This window comes from Eptatretus burgeri, chromosome 14 (assembly GCF_056783735.1).
Source record: "Eptatretus burgeri isolate ZD-2024b chromosome 14, Ebu_testis_v1, whole genome shotgun sequence".
Classification (NCBI taxonomy): domain Eukaryota; kingdom Metazoa; phylum Chordata; class Myxini; order Myxiniformes; family Myxinidae; genus Eptatretus; species Eptatretus burgeri.
In genome coordinates, this window is record NC_140974.1 from 72,330,237 (window position 1) to 72,349,932 (window position 19,696).

The 19,696-nt window shown below is 44.9% G+C and overlaps 1 protein-coding gene across 2 annotated transcripts in view; it reads right to left on the bottom strand.

Annotated features, from left to right (window-relative positions):
* Positions 1-19,696, bottom strand: part of LOC147013593 (ceruloplasmin-like) — a 91,834-nt gene that overhangs the window by 37,766 nt on the left and 34,372 nt on the right. For both annotated transcript variants that reach the window (XR_015051382.1, XM_085855522.1), the window contains exons 6-9: positions 15,993-16,164; positions 15,693-15,832; positions 13,899-14,039; positions 11,225-11,427 (exon numbers count right to left, since the gene is read on the bottom strand). Coding sequence is in view for 1 of the 2 variants with exons in the window: in XM_085855522.1 (XP_085711648.1) it covers positions 11,225-11,427; positions 13,899-14,039; positions 15,693-15,832; positions 15,993-16,164 (656 nt within the window). In the remaining variant the exon portion in view is untranslated. The remainder of the gene's footprint in view (positions 1-11,224; positions 11,428-13,898; positions 14,040-15,692; positions 15,833-15,992; positions 16,165-19,696) is intronic.

The window sequence follows — 19,696 nt, forward strand, 5'->3', positions numbered from 1 at the left end:
TTAGATGAGATCCTGTTCTTGGCGGTGTAGTTGTTGTTGTGAAGGTAATGTTGAGGTCTTATGTTCAGGTAATATTTTTTTTTACATGAGATCCTGTTCTAGGTGGTGTAGTTGTTGTTGTGAAGGTAATGTTGAGGTATAATGTTGAGGTAATATTAATTTTTTTAGATGAGATCCTGTTCTTGGCGGTGTCGTTGTTGTGAAGGTAATGTTGAGGTAATATTAATTTTTTCGATGAGATCCTGTTCTCGGCGGTGTAGTTGTTGTTGTGAAGGTAATGTTGAGGTAATATTAATTTTTTTAGATGAGATCCTGTTCCAGGTGGTGTAGTTGTTGTTGTGAAGGTAATGTTGAGGTAATATTGTTTTTTTTCAGATGAGATCCTGTTCTCGGCGGTGTAGTTGTTGTTGTGAAGGTAATGTTGAGGTAATATTATTTTTTTTCGATGAGATCCTGTTCTTGGCAGTGTAGTTGTTGTTGTGAAGGTAATGTTGAGGTAATATTAATTTTTTGAGATGAGATCCTGTTCCAGGCGGTGTAGTTGTTGTTGTGAAGTTAATGTTGAGGTAATATAATTTTTTTAGATAAGATCCTGTTCTCGTTGGTGTAGTTGTTGTTGTGAAGGTAATGTTGAGGTAATATTAATTTTTTTAGATGAGATCCTGTTCTTGGCGGTGTCGTTGTTGTGAAGGTAATGTTGAGGTAATATTAATTTTTTTCAATGAGATCCTGTTCCAGGCGGTGTAGTTGTTGTTGTGAAGGTAATGTTGAGGTAATATAATTTTTTTAGATGACATCCTGTTCTAGGCGGTGTAGTTGTTGTTGTGAAGGTAATGTTGAGGTATAATGTTGAGGTAATATAATTTTTTTAGATGACATTTTTTTTTTTTTTTTTTGTATACCTTGGTCGAGGCTCGTATGAGAGCTAACACACAACTCACAGCAAGGAGGCATGAGACAAGAGGGGCGGGAGTGGAAGGGACAAAACATTGGGGAACAGACACAGGTGAACTGTGGAAGGGAGAGGGATGGGGATGGGACGGGGAACATGGCGAGTGGAAGATGGACATTAAAGGGACTTTCAGGGAGGAAAGCAGGAGAATTGAAGGAAGTGGGCTTGGGTGGATTATCGGGGGTAGAAAAGATCGAGGATTTGGATGGGGGAAGATAAGAGGTGGTGGTGAACAGCTGTTTTGAAAGCCTGGAGGGAAGAATGGGAAAGAATAGAGTGAGGAAGTTTATTCCAAAGGCGGGAAAAAAGAGGAATGAAAGAGTGAAGATGAGCAGTGATTCGTGATTTTGGTAGTTTTACCAGAAGGGGGTTGTTGGCGGACCTTGAGCGACCTGTGGAAATGTGGTTGGGACAAATCACAGAGAGAGCAGGGGGGCAAGGCTGGAGAGGAGTCGGTAGAAGACAGAAAGACCACCGACCAACCTGCGGTGATTGAGTGAGAGGCCCAAAGACTCAGCTTCATTGCGGGAGATGCCAATGATCTTAAAAGCCCTGGTTTCGACAGCGTGAAGTCGAGAAAGGTGGGAGGCAGGAGCACCAGCCCAGAGGGGAGAGCAGTACTCCATCAGGCTACGGACAAAAGCTTTGTAAGTGGTCAGGAGCTCAAGAGGGCCGAGGAAGGACTTTGCACGACGGAGGATTCCCAGTCGGCGACTGGCTTTTGAGGCAAGGTTGGAAATGTGACTTTCCCAGGAAAGGTCATGGCAGATAGTGAGACCCAGAAGCTTGAAAGAAAAGACTTCTTCCAGAGGATTGTTGAGAAAGTGGATGGGGGGTTTTGTAAACGGTCCTTTCGAAGAGACATAGTGAGAGTGTGAGATTTGTCTGGATTGAAAGACATGTTCCACGTGTTGGACCAGTTTGTGATTTTATCCAGATCTGCAGTGAGCGAAGAAGCTGCTGCTTGCCGGTCTGAGGGATGACAGATGGTACGGCAGAGGGTGGAGTCATCGGCAAAGAGAAATAGAGGATTTTCCAGAGAGTCCGAGAGATCATTGATGAAAACCAGAAAAAGAACAGGGCCCAGAACGCTACCTTGAGGAACTCCAGCCTGCACAGGAAGAGGGGATGAAAGAACTCCATTTAGGGCCACACGTTGACTGCGACAGGAGAGGAAGTCTGCGAGCCATGAGTGGAGATGGCCTTGAATACCATGGGAAGAGAGTTTGGTGAGTAGGGCAGGGTGCCAGACTGTGTCAAAAGCACGTGATATGTCCAGGGATACGGCTCGGATTTCCTGTCTGGCATTGAGGACCTCCATCCATTGATGGGAGAGCAGTAGCAGCATATCTAGGGTAGAGTGACCTGGTCTGAAACCAAATTGATGATTGGAAATCAAGCCATTGGAGAAGAGGAAGGATTTCATGTCTGAAGCGATGATGGATTCCATAACCTTGCTGATGATTGGGAGAAGGCTGATTGGTCTATAGTTACAGGGATCTGTTTTTGCACCTTTTTATGCAGGGCAGTGATGTTAGCAGATTTCCAAGCAGATGGCAGATGACCTTGGGAAAATGAGAGGGTGAATAGAACAGAGAGAGGGTGAGCAAGAGCAGAAGAGCAGGCTTTGAGGACACGTGGGCTGATGCCGTCTGGACCGGTTGCAGAATCTGACTCGAGGTTTGAAAGCAAGCTCTCCACCTTGTCAGGAGAAAAGGATACAGAGTCCAGGGACAGTTGGGTGCGACTGGGTAAAGTGGGTAGAGATAGTGATGGGTTTGGGACACAAGATTTAGCTGCAAACACCGAGTTTAGACATTCAGCTTTATCACGTGTGGAATCAGCAGTGCGGCCATTTGAGGTAAGGGAGGGGATGGAGGGGGAACATACACCAGAAACAGATTTGATTAAACGCCACCAGGATTTTGAGGAGGGAGAGAGGTTTGAGAGTTCAGACTTGAGATGAGAAAGATGTTGTTTTCTGGCTCTCCTGAGGGTAGATACACACTTGTTCCGAGCTTTGTGGAAAGAACTGAGATTGCCCTCAGTTGGGTTTGCTTTCCATGAGGCAAAGGCAAGTTGTTTCAGGACAACTGCCTCGCCACAAGCTTCAGTAAACCAAGGGCGGGAGGAAGGGTAAGACAACTGAACACGAGAGGGGATAAATCTGTGCATGAGGGAGAGCAAGTTTCTTTGAAAGAATTCCCAGGATGAGTTGATGTTTGAGAAAGTAGTGATAGGAGACCAGTCTGTAAGTTTGATGGCTGCTCGGAGACCCTGCCAGTCGGCTTGAGTGAAATGCCAGACTCGACGGCGGTGAGGTGGTTCTCTGATAACAGCCAGAGAGATGTCCACTTTAACAAGGACGTGGTCAGAAGAACCAATTGGAGCGAAGGAAGAGCAGCAGACATTGTCAGGGAAATTTGTCAAAATCAGATCCAGAAGAGATGGAGTACCATTGGTTGAGATCCGGGTCGGGAAGTTGACTGATTGAGTCAGTCCCAATGAGTCACAGAAAGCTTTTGCTGATGTCCCATGGCAGGTGAGAGAGGTACCCACACCTAGCCAACTGGCGTGATGACAATTGAAGTCGCCACATAAGAGGAAGAGAGAGTTTGGATGAGAAGATAGAAGATGGTCCATGTTTTCGGAGAGTGAGGTGTAGATGGAGTCATCACTGTTCGGTGGACGGTACAGTACACATATAAACATGAGGTGGGAGTGGAGGGGAAGCCGAAGCCAGAGGTATTCCTGGGGGTGTGGGGGAGTGAGAGCAGTGCAGGGAGAGTGAGGAATAGAGTCTTTGATGAAGAGAGCAACACCTCCACCAGGACGAGGCTCAGGTCTGTCATACCGTAAGAGGGAGTAACCAGGGAGAGATACTTGGGAGTCAGACACGTCTTGGGAGAGGAAAGTTTCTGTTAGGCAGATAATGTCTGGTTTGTCAGTGGCAACCTGCATGGAAAGATCTGAAAGGTTTGAGCGAAGGCCCCGGATATTTGAGGTCCACACTTTTAATGAAGAGGTAGGGGAGGAGGCTTTGGGTGCAGGAGGTGGAGGGGGCGGGGGAGGGTAGGACGAGGGACGAGGGGGAGGTAAGGAGGGTTGCTGAAGGAGTGTGGGGTATTGCAGAATAGCGAGGGAGGGGGCCGAATGAGGAGGAGAAAAGGCTCTGTGGTGCTGGGAGAGAGGGGGGACAAGAGACAAGGAAGATGGCAGTTGAGTATTTGAGGAGGTGGAGTGAAGAGATGGAGGTGAGAGGGCAGTGGAGGGAGGCAGGTTGGTGGATGAGAGGGGGGCAACTTAGAGAAGGAAGAGTGAGGGGGATGAAAGGTGGGAGAAAGGTGAGGGGGAATTTTTGAAAGAGGTGAGAGGGAGGCTTGGAGGGAGAAGAGTGGGATGGTTGCTTTGAGAGTGAGAGTGAGGGGTGAGGGAGGTGAGTTGGCACTGAAGTTGGAAAAAAAGAATGGTTGATGGAAAGCGAGCATCCATGGCAAACTGTGGTTTTTAAAAGTTTTAGGTCAGAGATGCGATTTAACACAATTCTTGATGGATGCAATGAAGGCGAATTCAGAGCATGGAGAGAAGAAGCGCTGTAATAGTTGGATTTTTTAGGCAAGGAATGAAGGAGAGGTCGAAATGAAAGCAGTCTGTTGAAATAGCAGAAGAGTAGTGCATTGTGAAACAGTAAAGAGTACCACATGTGTGAGAGAGGAAGATGAAGCATCATAAGATCGTTTTTGTTGTTAATATTAATGTATGAGAGAGTTCAACAGATTAGGTCATGGAAATGTAAAGAAAAAAAAGAAATCGAGGAAGACGAGGAGGAAGTTAAGAGGAAGAAGAAGTAGCAGAATCGGGAGAAGGTGAGCGTGTTGTTGTTGTTGTTGGGTATATTTTTTTTTTTTTTTTTTTTTTTTTTTTTGAGATAAGAAAGAGATTAGTTGGGAGAATGGGGGATGTTTGGAAAGTGGGGAGGATGAAAATTGAAGGTAATGGGGAGGATAGAAATTGAAGGTAATGGGGAGAAAAAACAAACAAACAAACAAACAAAAAAAAACGATCGAACACCAAGTGGAACCGGTAGGCCTCAAGCCTAGGACTAGGCCTCAAACACCAGGTAAGAACGTCGACATAAATACTCACAAAATAGCACGATTTTTGAAACAAAACCGAACTAGGAACACACATTAACATGTAGGTGAGAAAATTAAACAGTTAAAACGGGACAAATAACAACCGGAACTTAACTTTGAGAATGTCAGCAGGGAGCCCCGAAGGAGACCTCTTGCCGCTCAAAACTCAAGATCTTGCCGTTCAAGACATCCTGCTCAATAAAAAATCTTGCCGCTCAAGACATCCTGTTCTAGGCGGTGTAGTTGTTGTTGTGAAGGTAATGTTGAGGTAATATAATTTTTTTAGATGACATCCTGTTCTAGGCGGTGTAGTTGTTGTTGTGAAGGTAATGTTGAGGTATAATGTTGAGGTAATATAATTTTTTTAGATGACATCCTGTTCTAGGCAGTGTAGTTGTCGTTGTGAAGGTAATGTTGAGGTATAATGTTGAGGTAATATAATTTTTTTAGATGAGATCCTGTTCCAGGCGGTGTAGTTGTTGTTGTGAAGGTAATGTTGAGGTAATATAATTTTTTTAAATGAGATCCTGTTCTTGGCGGTGTAGTTGTCGTTGTGAAGGTAATGTTGAGGTAATATATATATTTTTTGATGAGATCCTGTTCTCGGCGGTGTAGTTGTTGTTGTGAAGGTAATGTTGAGGTATAATGTTGAGGTAATATTAATTTTTTTAGATGAGATCCTGTTCTAGGCAGTGTAGTTGTTGTTGTGAAGGTAATTGTGGTGAATTGAAGGTCGTGACGTGTGATCACATGTTGCACGGCTCGAGCACGGAATAGATAAAGCTAAGGTTCCGCTCGGTCGGGGGCGATTGTCCCAGGGGCATTGTCGTTTACGGCGGCGGCTCACTTGGTGCTCGTTGAATGGTGAGAATTGAGAGTATATCGGACTCCGGGCTTATACTGATTTATTTTGCGGTGATTAGTTGCACGTGTATACCTTACTGCTTATGTACTCCTTGCTGCACCTGTATCCCCTGATGTGCCCGTAGAAGCGGCTTCAATCAATTGGAATAAAGCCTACACTCTGAAGGTTCTTCTCTCGTTTTCATTTAAATTTATTCCATTTGGTTTTCTCGGCTCTCTCAACCAACGATGGACAAGATCTACAAACCAGAGAGGTTCGACGCAGACCCGAACGCGACTGACTCAGAAATGAAATGGTCACATTGGTTCCGTTCCTTCTCACACTATCTGACCATCATCGAAGAGGGAGCCGACAAATTGGCCGCCCTTGTGAATCATGTCTCGCCCAGCGTATACAGGCTCTTCTCGGAGTGTGACACCTACGAAGCAGCGATCGACGTGCTGCAGGTGCTCTACGTGAAGCGCAAGAACGAGGTATACATACGACATCTTCTCAACACACGCAAGCAAGCAGCCGGGGAGTCAATCGATCAGTTCCTGCAAGCTCTGAAACAGCTGGGAAAAGACTGCAGCTTCCGGGCCGTAAACGCCGAGGAACACCGAAATGAAGCGACCCGGGAGGCATTTATCCAAGGACTCAGGTCAGCCCACATACGGCAACGCTTACTAGAGAAAGCGCAATCCACTCTTGAAAAGGTAGTCGACCAGGCTCGAGCGATGGATACGGCTCAGCAGCAATCTGAGTCATTTGGGACACCGATGCTGTTAATGAACGCCGCTACGGTGGAAACTCAAGGAACCCCACAGACACAGACACAGCCTGACACAGGGGATGGAGAAAAACCCGAGGAGTCGGATACCCAGACCTCGTCAAACTCCTCAGCAACTACTCCGGTTGGTAAATGCTTCTTTTGTGGGTACAAAAGACACCGCCGCCACAAATGCCCCGCCAGAGATGCCACATGCATGAATTGTGACAAGAAAGGGCATTATGCAAGGGTATGTAAATCTACTCTAAGGAGAAATAAACCCACTTCTGCGGCTCTCTACTCACAAAAGAAACTAACTGCAGCCTCACCGGGGAATCTATCCAAGGCTATCATCAACGTACGAATTAACGGGCATATGGCTGAGGCTCTGATTGATACCGGTAGCTCTGAAAGTTTCGTCAACAGCTCGCTAGTGAAGGGCAGGAAATGGAAGATCCACCCAACAGACAATACGGTATGCATGGCCGCCACATCACTACAGTCCCGCGTACGAGGGTACTGCAATGTTGAATTGGACGTAAAAGGGTACACGCATCGGGATGTAAGGGTGCTGGTGCTTCGTGATTTATGCGCAGACGTAATTCTGGGTCATAATGTCCTCAAGCAGCACACGAGCGTCGAAATACCCTTTGGAGGAAGCAAACCTCGTCTAATTTTAAATGCTTTGACCACCGCAGAGGTAATGTCCCCCCAGCTGTTTGCTAACTTGTCGCCGGTCTGTAAACCGATAGCGATCAAATCGCGGTGATATACCACTGCTGACATGAATTTCATCACTTCAGAAACCAAGCGATTACTGGAAGAAGGTATTATAGAACCGAGCGATTCGCCATGGCGCGCACAGGTGTTGGTCACCGCCAATCAGAATCATAAGAAACGAATGGTTGTCGATTATTCCCAAACGGTCAATCGTTTCACCCAATTCGATGCCTACCCTTTGCCGTGCATAGACGAGATGGTCGAACGCGTGGCCAATTATAAGATATTCAGCACCATCGATTTGCGAAGCGCCTATCATCAAATTCCCATCCGAGAGGAAGACAAACCTTACACCGCATTCCAGGCAGGTAGACGCCTCTACCAATTCAGGAGAATACCTTTCGGTGTCACGAATGGAGTAGCTTGCTTCCAACGAGTTATGGACGACATCATCTCAGATGAAAACCTCAAAGACACTTTTGTTTACATGGACAATGTCACAGTGTTCGGTAGGGATCAGGGGGAACATGATATGAATCTGGACAGATTCTTGAGCATTGCTAGAAAATATAATCTGACTCTCAACTACGAGAAATGCGTATTCTCGGCAAGGTCAATTGACCTTCTCGGCTACACAATAGCCGACGGCACGATTAAGCCTGATCCTGAGCGATTGCGCCCACTTCGTGAGCTACCCCCACCTCAGGACCTGCAGACAATGTGCCGGGTGATCGGCATGTTCGCTTACTATGCAAGATGGATTTCCCGATACTCCGAGAAAATACATCCCCTAGTGCATTGCAAAAACTTTCCACCAGATGCCGTTGTTGTAAAAGCTTTCCACAGCCTCAAAGATGATATCAGTAATTCCGTGGTATTATCGATCGATAGCTCGGTGCCCTTCGTGGTGGAAACAGATGCTTCTGATCACGCGATAGCTGCGACGCTTAACCAGTCTGGGAGACCAGTCGCGTTCTTCTCGAGAACTCTCTCTGGAAGCGAGCAGAGACACTCAGCAATAGAGAAGGAAGCGTATGCCATTGTCGAAGCCCTACGTAAATGGAGACACTATTTACTGGGAAACCATTTCACGCTCGTCATGGACCAACGATCAGTGGCATTCATGTTTGATGGGAAAAATAACGGGAAAATTAAGAATGAAAAAATTATGAGATGGCGGATAGACCTAGCCTGCTATAGTTACGACATAGTTTACCGGCCCCGGAGGGAAAACCCTGCTGCAGACACCTTCTCTCGGGTCTACTGTTCGGCGACAATCAGTCAGGCTTTGCAAGACCTCCATGTGTCTCTGTGCCACCCGGGGGTAACCAGAATGGCACATTTCGTGCGCAGACAAAACCTTCCCTATTCTATCGAAGATATTAAACAAATGAATGCTTCATGCCCTGTTTGTGCTGAACTAAAACCCAGATTCTATGGCGCGGCTTCTGGCAGATTGATCAAGGCCACTTCTCCCTTCGAGAGACTAAACATTGACTTCAAAGGGCCCCTGCCGACCGAGACAGACAACAGATACATATTCACTGTTGTTGATGAATATTCAAGGTTCCCTTTCGCATTTCCGTGCTCGGATATGACCTCGGGCACTGTCGTGAAATGTCTGTCTGACCTCTTCGCTATGTTTGGGAAACCTTCGTACATACATTCAGACAGAGGGCCGTGTTTCATGTCGGCCGGGCTAAAACAATTCCTATTAGAGCACGGCATAGCAACTAGTCGAACGACGGGTTACAACCCACAGGGTAATGGGCAGGTGGAACGATATAATGGAGTTCTTTGGAAAGCCGTAACTCTGGAGTTGAAATCGAGAGGACTGGGCCCCGAGCGGTGGGAGGTTACCCTTCTCGACGCTCTGAATTCCATACGCTCTTTGCTCTGTACGTCCACCAATGCAACTCCTCACGAACTAATGTTTACTCACCAGCGACGTTATGTTGACGGCCAATCGGTGCCCAACTGGCTAACCCATCCCGGAACAGTGTTCATGAAACGCCCGGTACGACAAAGCAAGTATGAACCCATGGTGGAGGGGGTCGAACTCATCGATACTAATCCAGAGTATGCTCATGTCAGGCTCCCAGATGGCAGGGAGACCACTGTGTCGGTTCGCCATTTGGCTCCCTCAGGTACTCCTCCCGCAGGTACACCACCATCTGGCGCTCCTCCCTCTGACATCCCCTCCCCAGGTGTTCCCCCCCAGGAACTCCACCCGAGAATGGTGGCGACGGAGCTGCCGCGTTCCACCCGAGAGCGATCAGGGAGTCATCCCCGGCACGAGTCGAGTCTCACCAAGAGGATCGGAAGCCTCCCTCAAGTGAAACCGCCATTTACTCCCGGAGAGGTCGACAGATAATACCCCCTCGCCGACTCAATCTGTAAAGGGGATTATCGGCATCCTCGATGCTCATGCTCCTATATGCTCGTTACATGATATATCGATGCTCATGACCATGCTCCTCCAACTCAAAATAATCCTCACTGCTTGGCATGTGTGCTTCTGTAGTTTAGATAGTTCGCGTTGCTTGAAATGTATACTCCTGTAGCGCTGAAGTAATCATGGTGCGTTAGTTGGGCCTCTAGTTACATTTTAAAGACGGGGAAAATGTGGTGATTTGAAGGTCGTGACGTGTGATCACATGTTGCACGGCTCGAGCACAGAAGAGATAAAGCTAAGGTTCCGCTCGGTCGGGGGCGATTGTCCCAGGGGCATTGTCGTTTACGGCGGTGGTTCACTTGGTGCTCGTTGAATGGTAAGAATTGAGAGTATATCGGACTCCGTGCTTATACTGATTTATTTTGCGGTGATTAGTTGCACGTGTATACCTTACTGCTTATGTACTCCTTGCTGCACCTGTATCCCCTGATGTGCCCGTAGAAGCGGCTTCAATCAAATGGAATAAAGCCTACACTCTGAAGGTTCTTCTCTCGCTTTCATTTCAGTAATGTTGAGGTAATATTTATTTTTTTTGATGAATTCTTGTTCTCGGCGGTGTTGTTGTCGTTGTGAAGGTAATGTTGAGGTAATATTAATTTTTTCAGATGAGATCCTGTTCTAGGCGGTGTAGTTGTTGTTGTGAAGGTAATGTGGAGGTAATTTTTTTTCCGATGAGATCCTCTTCTCGGCGGTGTCGTTGTCGTTGTGAAGGTAATGTTGAGGTAATAGGTAAAGTCAGAAGCGAATGTAAGAAGAATTTTACGTTCGCTTCTCGGCTTTGCCTCTTCCATATTAAATGTTTGCACCATAGAAGTATCACGCCACTAGCAGCATGGACGAACAACTCGTTCACCTGCGCGTGCAGTACTTTCACCAGAACACACCTTTACTTTGACCCAGATATCATGTGTGGGATTGTCAGTTCGATGGAGTTTATAAATAAATTGCATATTGTCGTGGAAATTACTCCTGGGCGATCAAAGATCCTCAGCATAGTTCGAGTTATTCCTTAGTCCGTATTTTAGATCAGGGTTTCCATGAAGATCACCATTTGGAACCTCAAAGGTTGGTGTTTAAGGATGGGGGGAGGGGTGGTGCTCCCTTGAGTTCAAGGAAGGTTTTAAGGAAACACGTCAGGAATATTTGAATCTGCAACAATCCTCAAACTAAGGATGTCCTTCAGGGGAAACTTGAAGAAATATTTAAGTAAATCCTCAAATCTTTCCGAAAGAATGCTTTATGCAACCGGGCCACGTGTTTTTTAAATCGGCTCAATTGCCTCAAGGTGATGTAGTGCTCGGGTGAATGAATTGCTTGTCATTCTCTAGAATCTAAATCAATTACCCACCCGAATATCACCATCCAGTGTCCCTCGTCTGCATACAATTAGTGGCCCCACGAGTCCTGAGGATGTGTCTTTGACACTATCATGACCGGAGAAGTACAACCACGTAATGCAAGGTGTGTCCTTCTCGGTGGGACCAGCTGACTCTGGAACCGACCAGTGGTATGTGAAGGTCTGACCAGGTTTGACTGATGCACCTTGTCGATCTGTGGGACAAAATGCAAATCTTTCAGTTATACCCCCATAATTATTTATTTGTTAAATTTTATTGCACAGGTTTAAGATGTGAAAATCATTTAAAATATACATTTAAAGGTGAATTGAATAGTACAAAGTGGAAGGTAGATCCAAGGTCATTGAAAATTGTACTTTAGAGACTTTCTGGAGTGACAGAGAAAGATGGGAGATAATTATCTTGGGCTGAATGTTCCGTTCCAGGCCGCAGACCAGAGCTATCAATTGCTGGGGAAAGGGACTGATTAAGAACATTTATCAGGTTCTCGATGTTACAGGTATAGAGCTTAGCATTGCTGAGTGATAGGCAATTTGAAAAGCATGTCTCGAGAGTGAGGGTGAGAGTGGGAGTGAGACAGAGAGAGTGTGAGTGTGAGTGTGAGAGAGAGAGAGAGAAAAAAAAAGAGAGAGTGAGAGAGAGTGTGTGAGTGTGAGTGTGAGTGAGAAAGAAAGACAAAAAAAAAGGGAGAGAGTGAGAAAGAGAGTGGGGGGGGGGAGAGAGAGAGAGAGAGAGAGAGAGAGAGAGAGAGAGAGAGAGAGGAGGGGAGGGGAGAGAGCAGGGTGAGAGAGAGAGAGAGAGAGAGAGAGAGAGAGAGAGAGAGAGAGAGAGAGAGAGAGAGAGAGAGAGAGAGAGAGAGAGAGAGAGAGAGAGAGAGAGAGAGAGAGAGAGAGAGAGAGAGAGAGAGAGAGAGAGAGAGAGAGAGAGAGAGAGAGAGAGATGAGAGAGATGAGAGAGAGAGAGAGGTGAGAGAGAGAGAGAGAGAGAGAGAGAGAGAGAGAGAGAGAGAGAGAGAGAGAGAGAGAGAGAGAGAGAGAGAGAGAGAGAGAGAGAGAGAGAGAGAGAGAGAGAGAGAGAGAGAGAGAGAGAGAGAGAGAGAGAGAGAGAGAGAGAGAGAGAGAGAGAGAGAGAGAGAGAGAGAGAGAGAGAGAGAGAGAGAGAGAGAGAGAGAGAGAGAGAGAGAGAGAGAGAGAGAGAGAGAGAGAGAGAGAGAGAGAGAGAGAGAGAGAGAGAGAGAGAGAGAGAGAGAGAGAGAGAGAGAGAGAGAGAGAGAGAGAGAGAGAGAGAGAGAGAGAGAGAGAGAGAGAGAGAGAGAGAGAGAGAGAGAGAGAGAGAGAGAGAGAGAGAGAGAGAGAGAGAGAGAGAGAGAGAGAGAGAGAGAGAGAGAGAGAGAGAGAGAGAGAGAGAGAGAGAGAGAGAGAGAGAGAGAGAGAGAGAGATCCCCCCTTTATATTGAGTGATCTTTATATTGAGAACTTTATATTGAGTGATCAGGGCTAAAATCGAACTGAAAGTCCATAATCATTAATTCGAAGAAGATCAGGAAGTCTCTTTAATCTCACTCTTCACTGCAGGGCTTCAAGACAGCTGTTCATGACCATCTCAGATCATCCCCTATCCACAACCATGATCTCTTCTACCCCCATTAACCCCTTCTTTCAGCCCACCTCTTTCCAGGTTTCCACTTTTTCCTTCCACTTCAGTGATTGAGAGTTTGTTTCTGTAACCATCTTGTTCATCCTCCCCCCCCCTGTATCCAAACCTTGCTCACATTCTTCCCCACATCCCTTATTTCTCCAATTCACCCTTTATTTTGTCCCTCAACCCTGCTGTAGGTGTGTTTTCCCCCTTTCATTCTGCTATTCCTTTTATTCTGTTACTTCCTAATCCGTTCTGTGTTATTCCTCCTCCATAAGCCTCAACAGTGTACATTTCCAAAAAAAAACAAAAAACAATGTCGTGTTTGGTTGTGATTATTGATCGTGTTACCTCCTTACAAATGATTTGAATATGTGAATAAGAAGTCCTTTTAAAAAACATTCAGACGGTTGTCCTACGTAATGAAGACTCGAGTTGCATCTCAAATGGGGAGTAGGAAAGGATGCACAGGGTGGACAAGATGGATACAGAAGGAAACTCTCAGGAAGGAAAAACTGGAAATTTGGAAGGATGTGGGCTTTGGGGGTGGAAAAAAATGTATGTGGGGGGCGGGGGGAGTAGATAACGAGGGTAGAAAAGATCATTGGTTAGGATTTGGGATGATCTGACACAAGAAAGTGGCAGGGAGAGTCTGAGGTTGGCATGGAGAAGGATAATGTTTGGATATCAGCTTTTTTTTTTTTAAAGATTGAAACAGCTGCTTTGTCTCATGAAGTGTCCGCATTGTGATTCCACCTTTTATGAGAGGCACAAAGGAAGAATAAATGCCAAATACAAACTTGACAAGTCATCAGCAGGTGTTGAAAGGAGACAAATCGGAAAGGTCCGCATAACCAGCACCCATTGTTGCCATTTTTTTTATGTAACAGTAGCTTCCAAGTAATTTCACTCTCCCATTACTGAAAATTTCACCGTGTCGATACATGTGGTGCCCACAATGCACTGTGAATTTCCCCCAAGATTGTTTTGCAGTTGCATGCAACACATTCAGGTTTCCATGCTCACCTGGAACATTGTCCTGGTACGGCACTCCCTCGTTTTCCTTGTTGTACGAGAGGCCGTGCACCTGTATGCTGTACGTGTAAGTTGCGTTGTTGAAGAACGTCACGGACAAAGAATCCCCGACCTCTGCTCGAATTGCTGGACCTGCTCGACAAGCATGCACAGAAATAATGTTGTTTTTCGAGATGTTAAAATTCTTGATTTTAATTCATTCCATTCTACAATATAATGCCAGTGAATGAGACAAATAAAATAATATAGTTCTTGTTTTTAATTCATTCCAACCTACAATATACAGTAATGTCAGTGAATGAGAAATAATAAAAATTAAATTCTTGATTCTAATTCATCCCATTGTAAAATACGGGAAGGGCACTCAGAAGAGAGCATAACTCCGCCAGGCTGATTAGTTTACGTTTTGTATCCCACAGATAGGCTGGATCTGGATTTGGACCTGAATTAAAATTTAATGGGTTTGTTCTTGTCACCTAACTAACTCACCCACCATATTTTGTACAAATCCGTCGATAACTTTTTGAAATATCCTGCTACATATCGTTTTAGCCTCGTCACTCAATGGTGAAGAATCATTTAAAAAATCCTCAGATCCAGATCTGGATTCGGATCTTCACCAAAATCTAATCATTGCGTCCTTGTCACATACCCAAGTTCTCCACAAAATTTTGTCCAAATCTGTCCACAACGTTTTGAGATATTTTGTTCACAAACAAACAAACAAGAAAAAGACATCATACAGAGCAGGATACTTGCAAAATCCACCCCCTCTCCAAAGGTTTGCCATAGATACATCAAATTGTCCATTTCATTAAGATTAAAATTGACAATCTTCAATCAACGCTCAGATCAATTGGATGAAAATTGATTATTTTTCAGATTGAAATTGATAATTTTAGAAGCTTGACCTTCAGTTGAACTTTGACCTTTCAACCTCAAAAATAGTAGGCTTCCCAATTCAGTGAAGGACTATGCAAATCCTGTTCAACTTTCAGGTTAATGGATGTAAATTAACGATTTTGCAGTTGAAAATGGATTTTAGAACTTTGACCTTAAGTTGACCTTTGACCTTTTGATCTCAATAATAGTTGGTTTCCCAATTTAGTAATGTTATCTGCAATTGAAGTTTAATTTTCAAGTCAATCGGATGAAAATTGAGGATCTTAGAAATTTCACCAAAGTTGTTGACCTCAAAAATAATTGACTGGTTGTATTCAGTGACCTGATTTATAAATCCTATACAGGCAACTACGGAAATAAATAGGTTTCTTTTTAAATTGAAAAATTGAAGGTGTTTGTCTATGATTCAGACAAGCTTTTTTATTTTCCTTAAAAAAGGCACTTTGCAATATGGAGAGACAGGTGTCATTGACTGGTGCTTAAAATGATAAGCTTGCACACTTCTCAAGGTTGCTATTTATAGAGAGAAGTCCCTCTTCTCCACCTCCTAACTCCACTTTTTGAAGCAACCATCAAGGAGTGTTGTTGACATCCGTTGTTATAACTACAGTCTCCTTTGCTGAATACCGTACCATTTTTGGCTACTTCATTGGTCATGGCCTGTTTTTCTTTGAAAGATAACTTTATTTTTGACTGGTTGTTTATTTAGAACTCTTGGTTCATTCCTATCATCACATATCTCGACAAGTGGGAATCATAAGTGTTCATATGGCAAAAATAAAACCAACGTCTTCGTATGTTATGAACTAACAGAGTGATCAAAGTCATTATTTAGACAAAGAATTTTGATGTGTTTGATATAAAGGAATGTGGAAGTGTTACCCAGAAGTCCCATGTGTGCCTCCTTTGGGCTTCGATTCTGCTGAGTGAAGAAATTGGCATCCGTGTAACCACGAAACACTGCCTTCCAGTAGCTCCCTCCTAGGTGATTTGACTCGTGGTCAAAAAAGGGTGCTGAATCACTACAAACGTCAGATAACATGAGGGATAAGTGGGAAAATGAGTAAATGGGATCCCATGATTTTCTCATTGATGATTTGGGGAATAGAATGAGATGAGTGAGGCAAAGGGAAACATGTTACAACATATATATTTTTACTGTTTTCCTAAATATTGTGGTACCTTCCAGGCTTATCCAGGGGCTGACCATTAAAATTGTTGATTCCACCAGGCCCATAATTCCAAATAACCTCTTGAGCTGCTATAAAGTACTCTCTTTGTTTCCCACCACCAACCGGCTCTGCAGACACCTTCCATCCACAGTTGTTCACATGGTACAAGGCCTGCATCCCAGCTGAAAAGGAAAACGGGGTTAAAAGATGACTTGAATAAGAGAGACAACTTGTAGCAAATGCATACCGAATGGGGATTGAATTACATATTTAGTCTGCAGGGAGATTGCATCATTGGTATGCTTCTGTTGGTCCTACACATGAGAGTAGGAATTAGGTATTTGGCCAAGATAGTGGCACACAGGAGTGTACTCTTCAAAAGGCAGTGGGATTTTCTTTCCCATCCAGCATTGAATGCTAGCATGTGACACAGCTGGCTTAATGTCCCTCAAAGCAAGCACGCTACTTCTGAGTTTTCCTATCAGCCTTCAAAGGGCCTTGAACCGACTGTCAATTTCAGGGCATACTGATGAAAGTTGAACAAACTCGGGGAGGAGGCGAGTAAACGGGGACAACGTTCGATATATTTCAATTTCAAAGAGTGTTGTTGAAAGAACATGTTCAGATTTATATCAAATATTCAGAACATGTTCAGATTTACATCCTCGGTCTTGCAGGAGCCTCGACCATGTTTTGACTGATAAAAACAAGAACATTTTTATTACTTTACAGTGGGTTAGGTGGCACTCTATTACACAAATGTGGCAGAATTTTTGCCCCTTTCCACCAAACCAAAAAACTCTCTCTGTGGTTCTCTACCCCCCCCCCCCACACACACACACACACACACACACACACACACACACACACACACACACACACACACACACACACACACACACACACACACACACACACACACACACACACACACACACACACACACACACACACCCACATTTATGCAACACTAACACGGTCCACCATCAACCCCATTCTGGTGAAACTACCTAAATCTAGGATGACTGCTCACCTCCACTTATTTGTTCCTCTTTTTTTCCCACCTGAGAAATCAACTTCCACATCCTCTTCAACCCCATTCTTCCCTCAAGGTCTTCAAGACAGCTGTTCACCACCATCTAAGATCATCCCCAATACAAACCCATGATCTTTTCTACCCTCGTTAACCCCACCCAAATCCCTCCTCCTTCCAATTTTCCAGTTTTCCCTCCTTTGAGTTTCTTTCTGTATCCATCTTGTCCACCACATCCATCCATTGGGGACCATACTCTGTGCAGAGCGTTGGTGCTGCCTAAGCAGTCTCCTCCGAAGAGTTAACTTCTGTATCCATCTTGTCCACCCCATGCATCCTCTCCTGACCATCATTCCTCCCCACACCCATTCCTTGTCCAAGTTTGCCTCCATCTTGGCCTTGAACTCTGCTGTTGGTTTTACCGCCCTCTCTCAACTGTTCTCTTTGTCCCTGTTGGGTCCTGATCCGTTCAGTGTACCAGTACTAGCTCTTCCACAGGCCCCCGCTGTGTCTACAAAATACAAATTGTCTCTCTTTCGTCTAAATGCTGAAAATTCATGTTTAAAAGACGATTTGAATCACAGATTTCACAAGAGCGAGAGCAGGTTGAAATTGCACGGGGAGCGAACGGAGTCGGTGTAGACACACAACACAGCGCATGCACAAAAGGCCTCGTTTAACATTCATACGTCGTTTGGAAAGTCCAGTATTGTTGCAGAATGCCTGGATGGCATCGGCAGTTTTGATTGGGTTTATGTTGTGTCGAAGAATGAGCAAACAATCCCAACAGTTATTTTAAGGTCCATTAAATCGAACTACAAGAGGAAGATGATCATCTCAAAAATGTGTACGCATTCTTCAGTATATCTTGTTATGGTTTTGAGGCGTCCCGAATAGATCCTCATGTAATTAAAGCAGTTATTTCATAGTTATACTCTTTAGTTTAACTGTCTAAAGTCTGTTTTGATAGGTCTGCGTTGTGATTGGGTCGTGAGAAATCCCAAATGTGTCATTTTCTTTTTACACAAACTATTTGCCGCATTTCACAACATCACAGATGCCCCCGAAACCGCTTCAAACGAATTTCTTGAACGCCTGGGACAATATATCGCGCCAAAACCCAGACCCATGGACGCTCCTCCCATGGACAAGGGGAGGAGTGAGGCTCAAGTGAAGGAGGCGTTGAGGCTCTATAAAAGGCAGCGTGGAGATCCTCTTATGAAAAGGGGGGAGGGGTGGGGGGGGAGTCTGAAAGCCTCGGAGATTCGCAGATCTGGACACTCAGAGATTGAGAGGGTGTCCGGACTCTGTTGGGCTGCTCGCTTCCTCTTCTTCTTCACACGCCGATCAGGGTACTTTGCATCCTTCTCTCTGTCCTTCATTTTGCTCTGCACACTTTGGAGTGCTTTTCATTATTAACTTTGGAACGACTCCATAGCGACGTTCTCTGGCGGCACGACTCTGACCTGAAATGTTTGTTTTGGCACTTTCCTTCATGCTTCTTCGATTCATTTCTCGCCACTCTCTATCTTCGCTTCACTATTTGTTCTTTGTTCTTCATCCTTTCCTGCATCTTCTGACTGTCCTTAAGCTATCTTCCTTATTTCTTCGCCGTCTGCCCTTGTGCACCTTCGCCAACATGCACCCACATCTGCGAGCTGCGTCACTTGACCCTCCACCTCATGTGCTTCATCCGGGGATCCCACCAAGAGACGCGTTAAAGATGTGCCATGAGTGACATCACTGGCCCGCAGGTAAACACCTGAGCCACGGCTATACAAGAAGTGGAAACAGAGAAAAGCGTGGAGGGTTCTGGTTTCAGTCAGGACGTGGGAGCCAGGATCAACAAATCTGAGGCGTGCAGGGGTCCGTCCTGTCCCCATCTATCTCTTTGTCCTCATCTCATCGTACTTGCCAATCACTCATCCTTTCCTTTCCACATTGGACGTATGATCAGAAGACTCTTGACCCGACTCTTCCACAAGACTTTTAATGCGATGGAAAACTTTTGGGATGATATAATATCTGTCATTCATGAAACTTGTTCGAAGCGGTTTCAGGGGTGTCTGTGTAAGGAGAATGTGCTCATGATGCTGCGAGATGCGGCAAATGGCTTGTTGAAAAGAATGTAGAACAAGGAAAATGACGCATGTAGGATATCTACTGCACAATCACAACGCAGATCTATCAACACAGACCTATACTGTAGAATGCTAAGTCACGGGTAAGATTCCAAAGGTGGGTATGTCGAGTAGGGGATAATTTGGGAAAGTATACGTGCTGTGATTAATTGTTGTTAGTTCTCTGTTGTCACCTGATGGTTCTCTGTTGTAAATACCTGTACTTGCATTTTGATTGCTTGTGTTGTGTCATGTAATGTCCTCTGTCATCACATGACGGTTGCAAACAATGGTCGAATATTGCTGGGAATTTTTGATGTTTGTAATAAATAAACAACCTTACCAAGGCTCAGCAATGTCTGAACTTAAAGTCTGGATGGTACATATGAAAAAATGACATGATTATTTTGAGTTGAGGCCTTGCATATTTAGCACTGTATGAAACTCCCTTTTGTGGATAAATTGAGTGAAAGCACTGAGATAACAAAGAGGTTGTAAGGTGAGGGTGATCCATAACACACTGTATGCACCGAGGTAAACTATGCACCGCTGTATGTATGC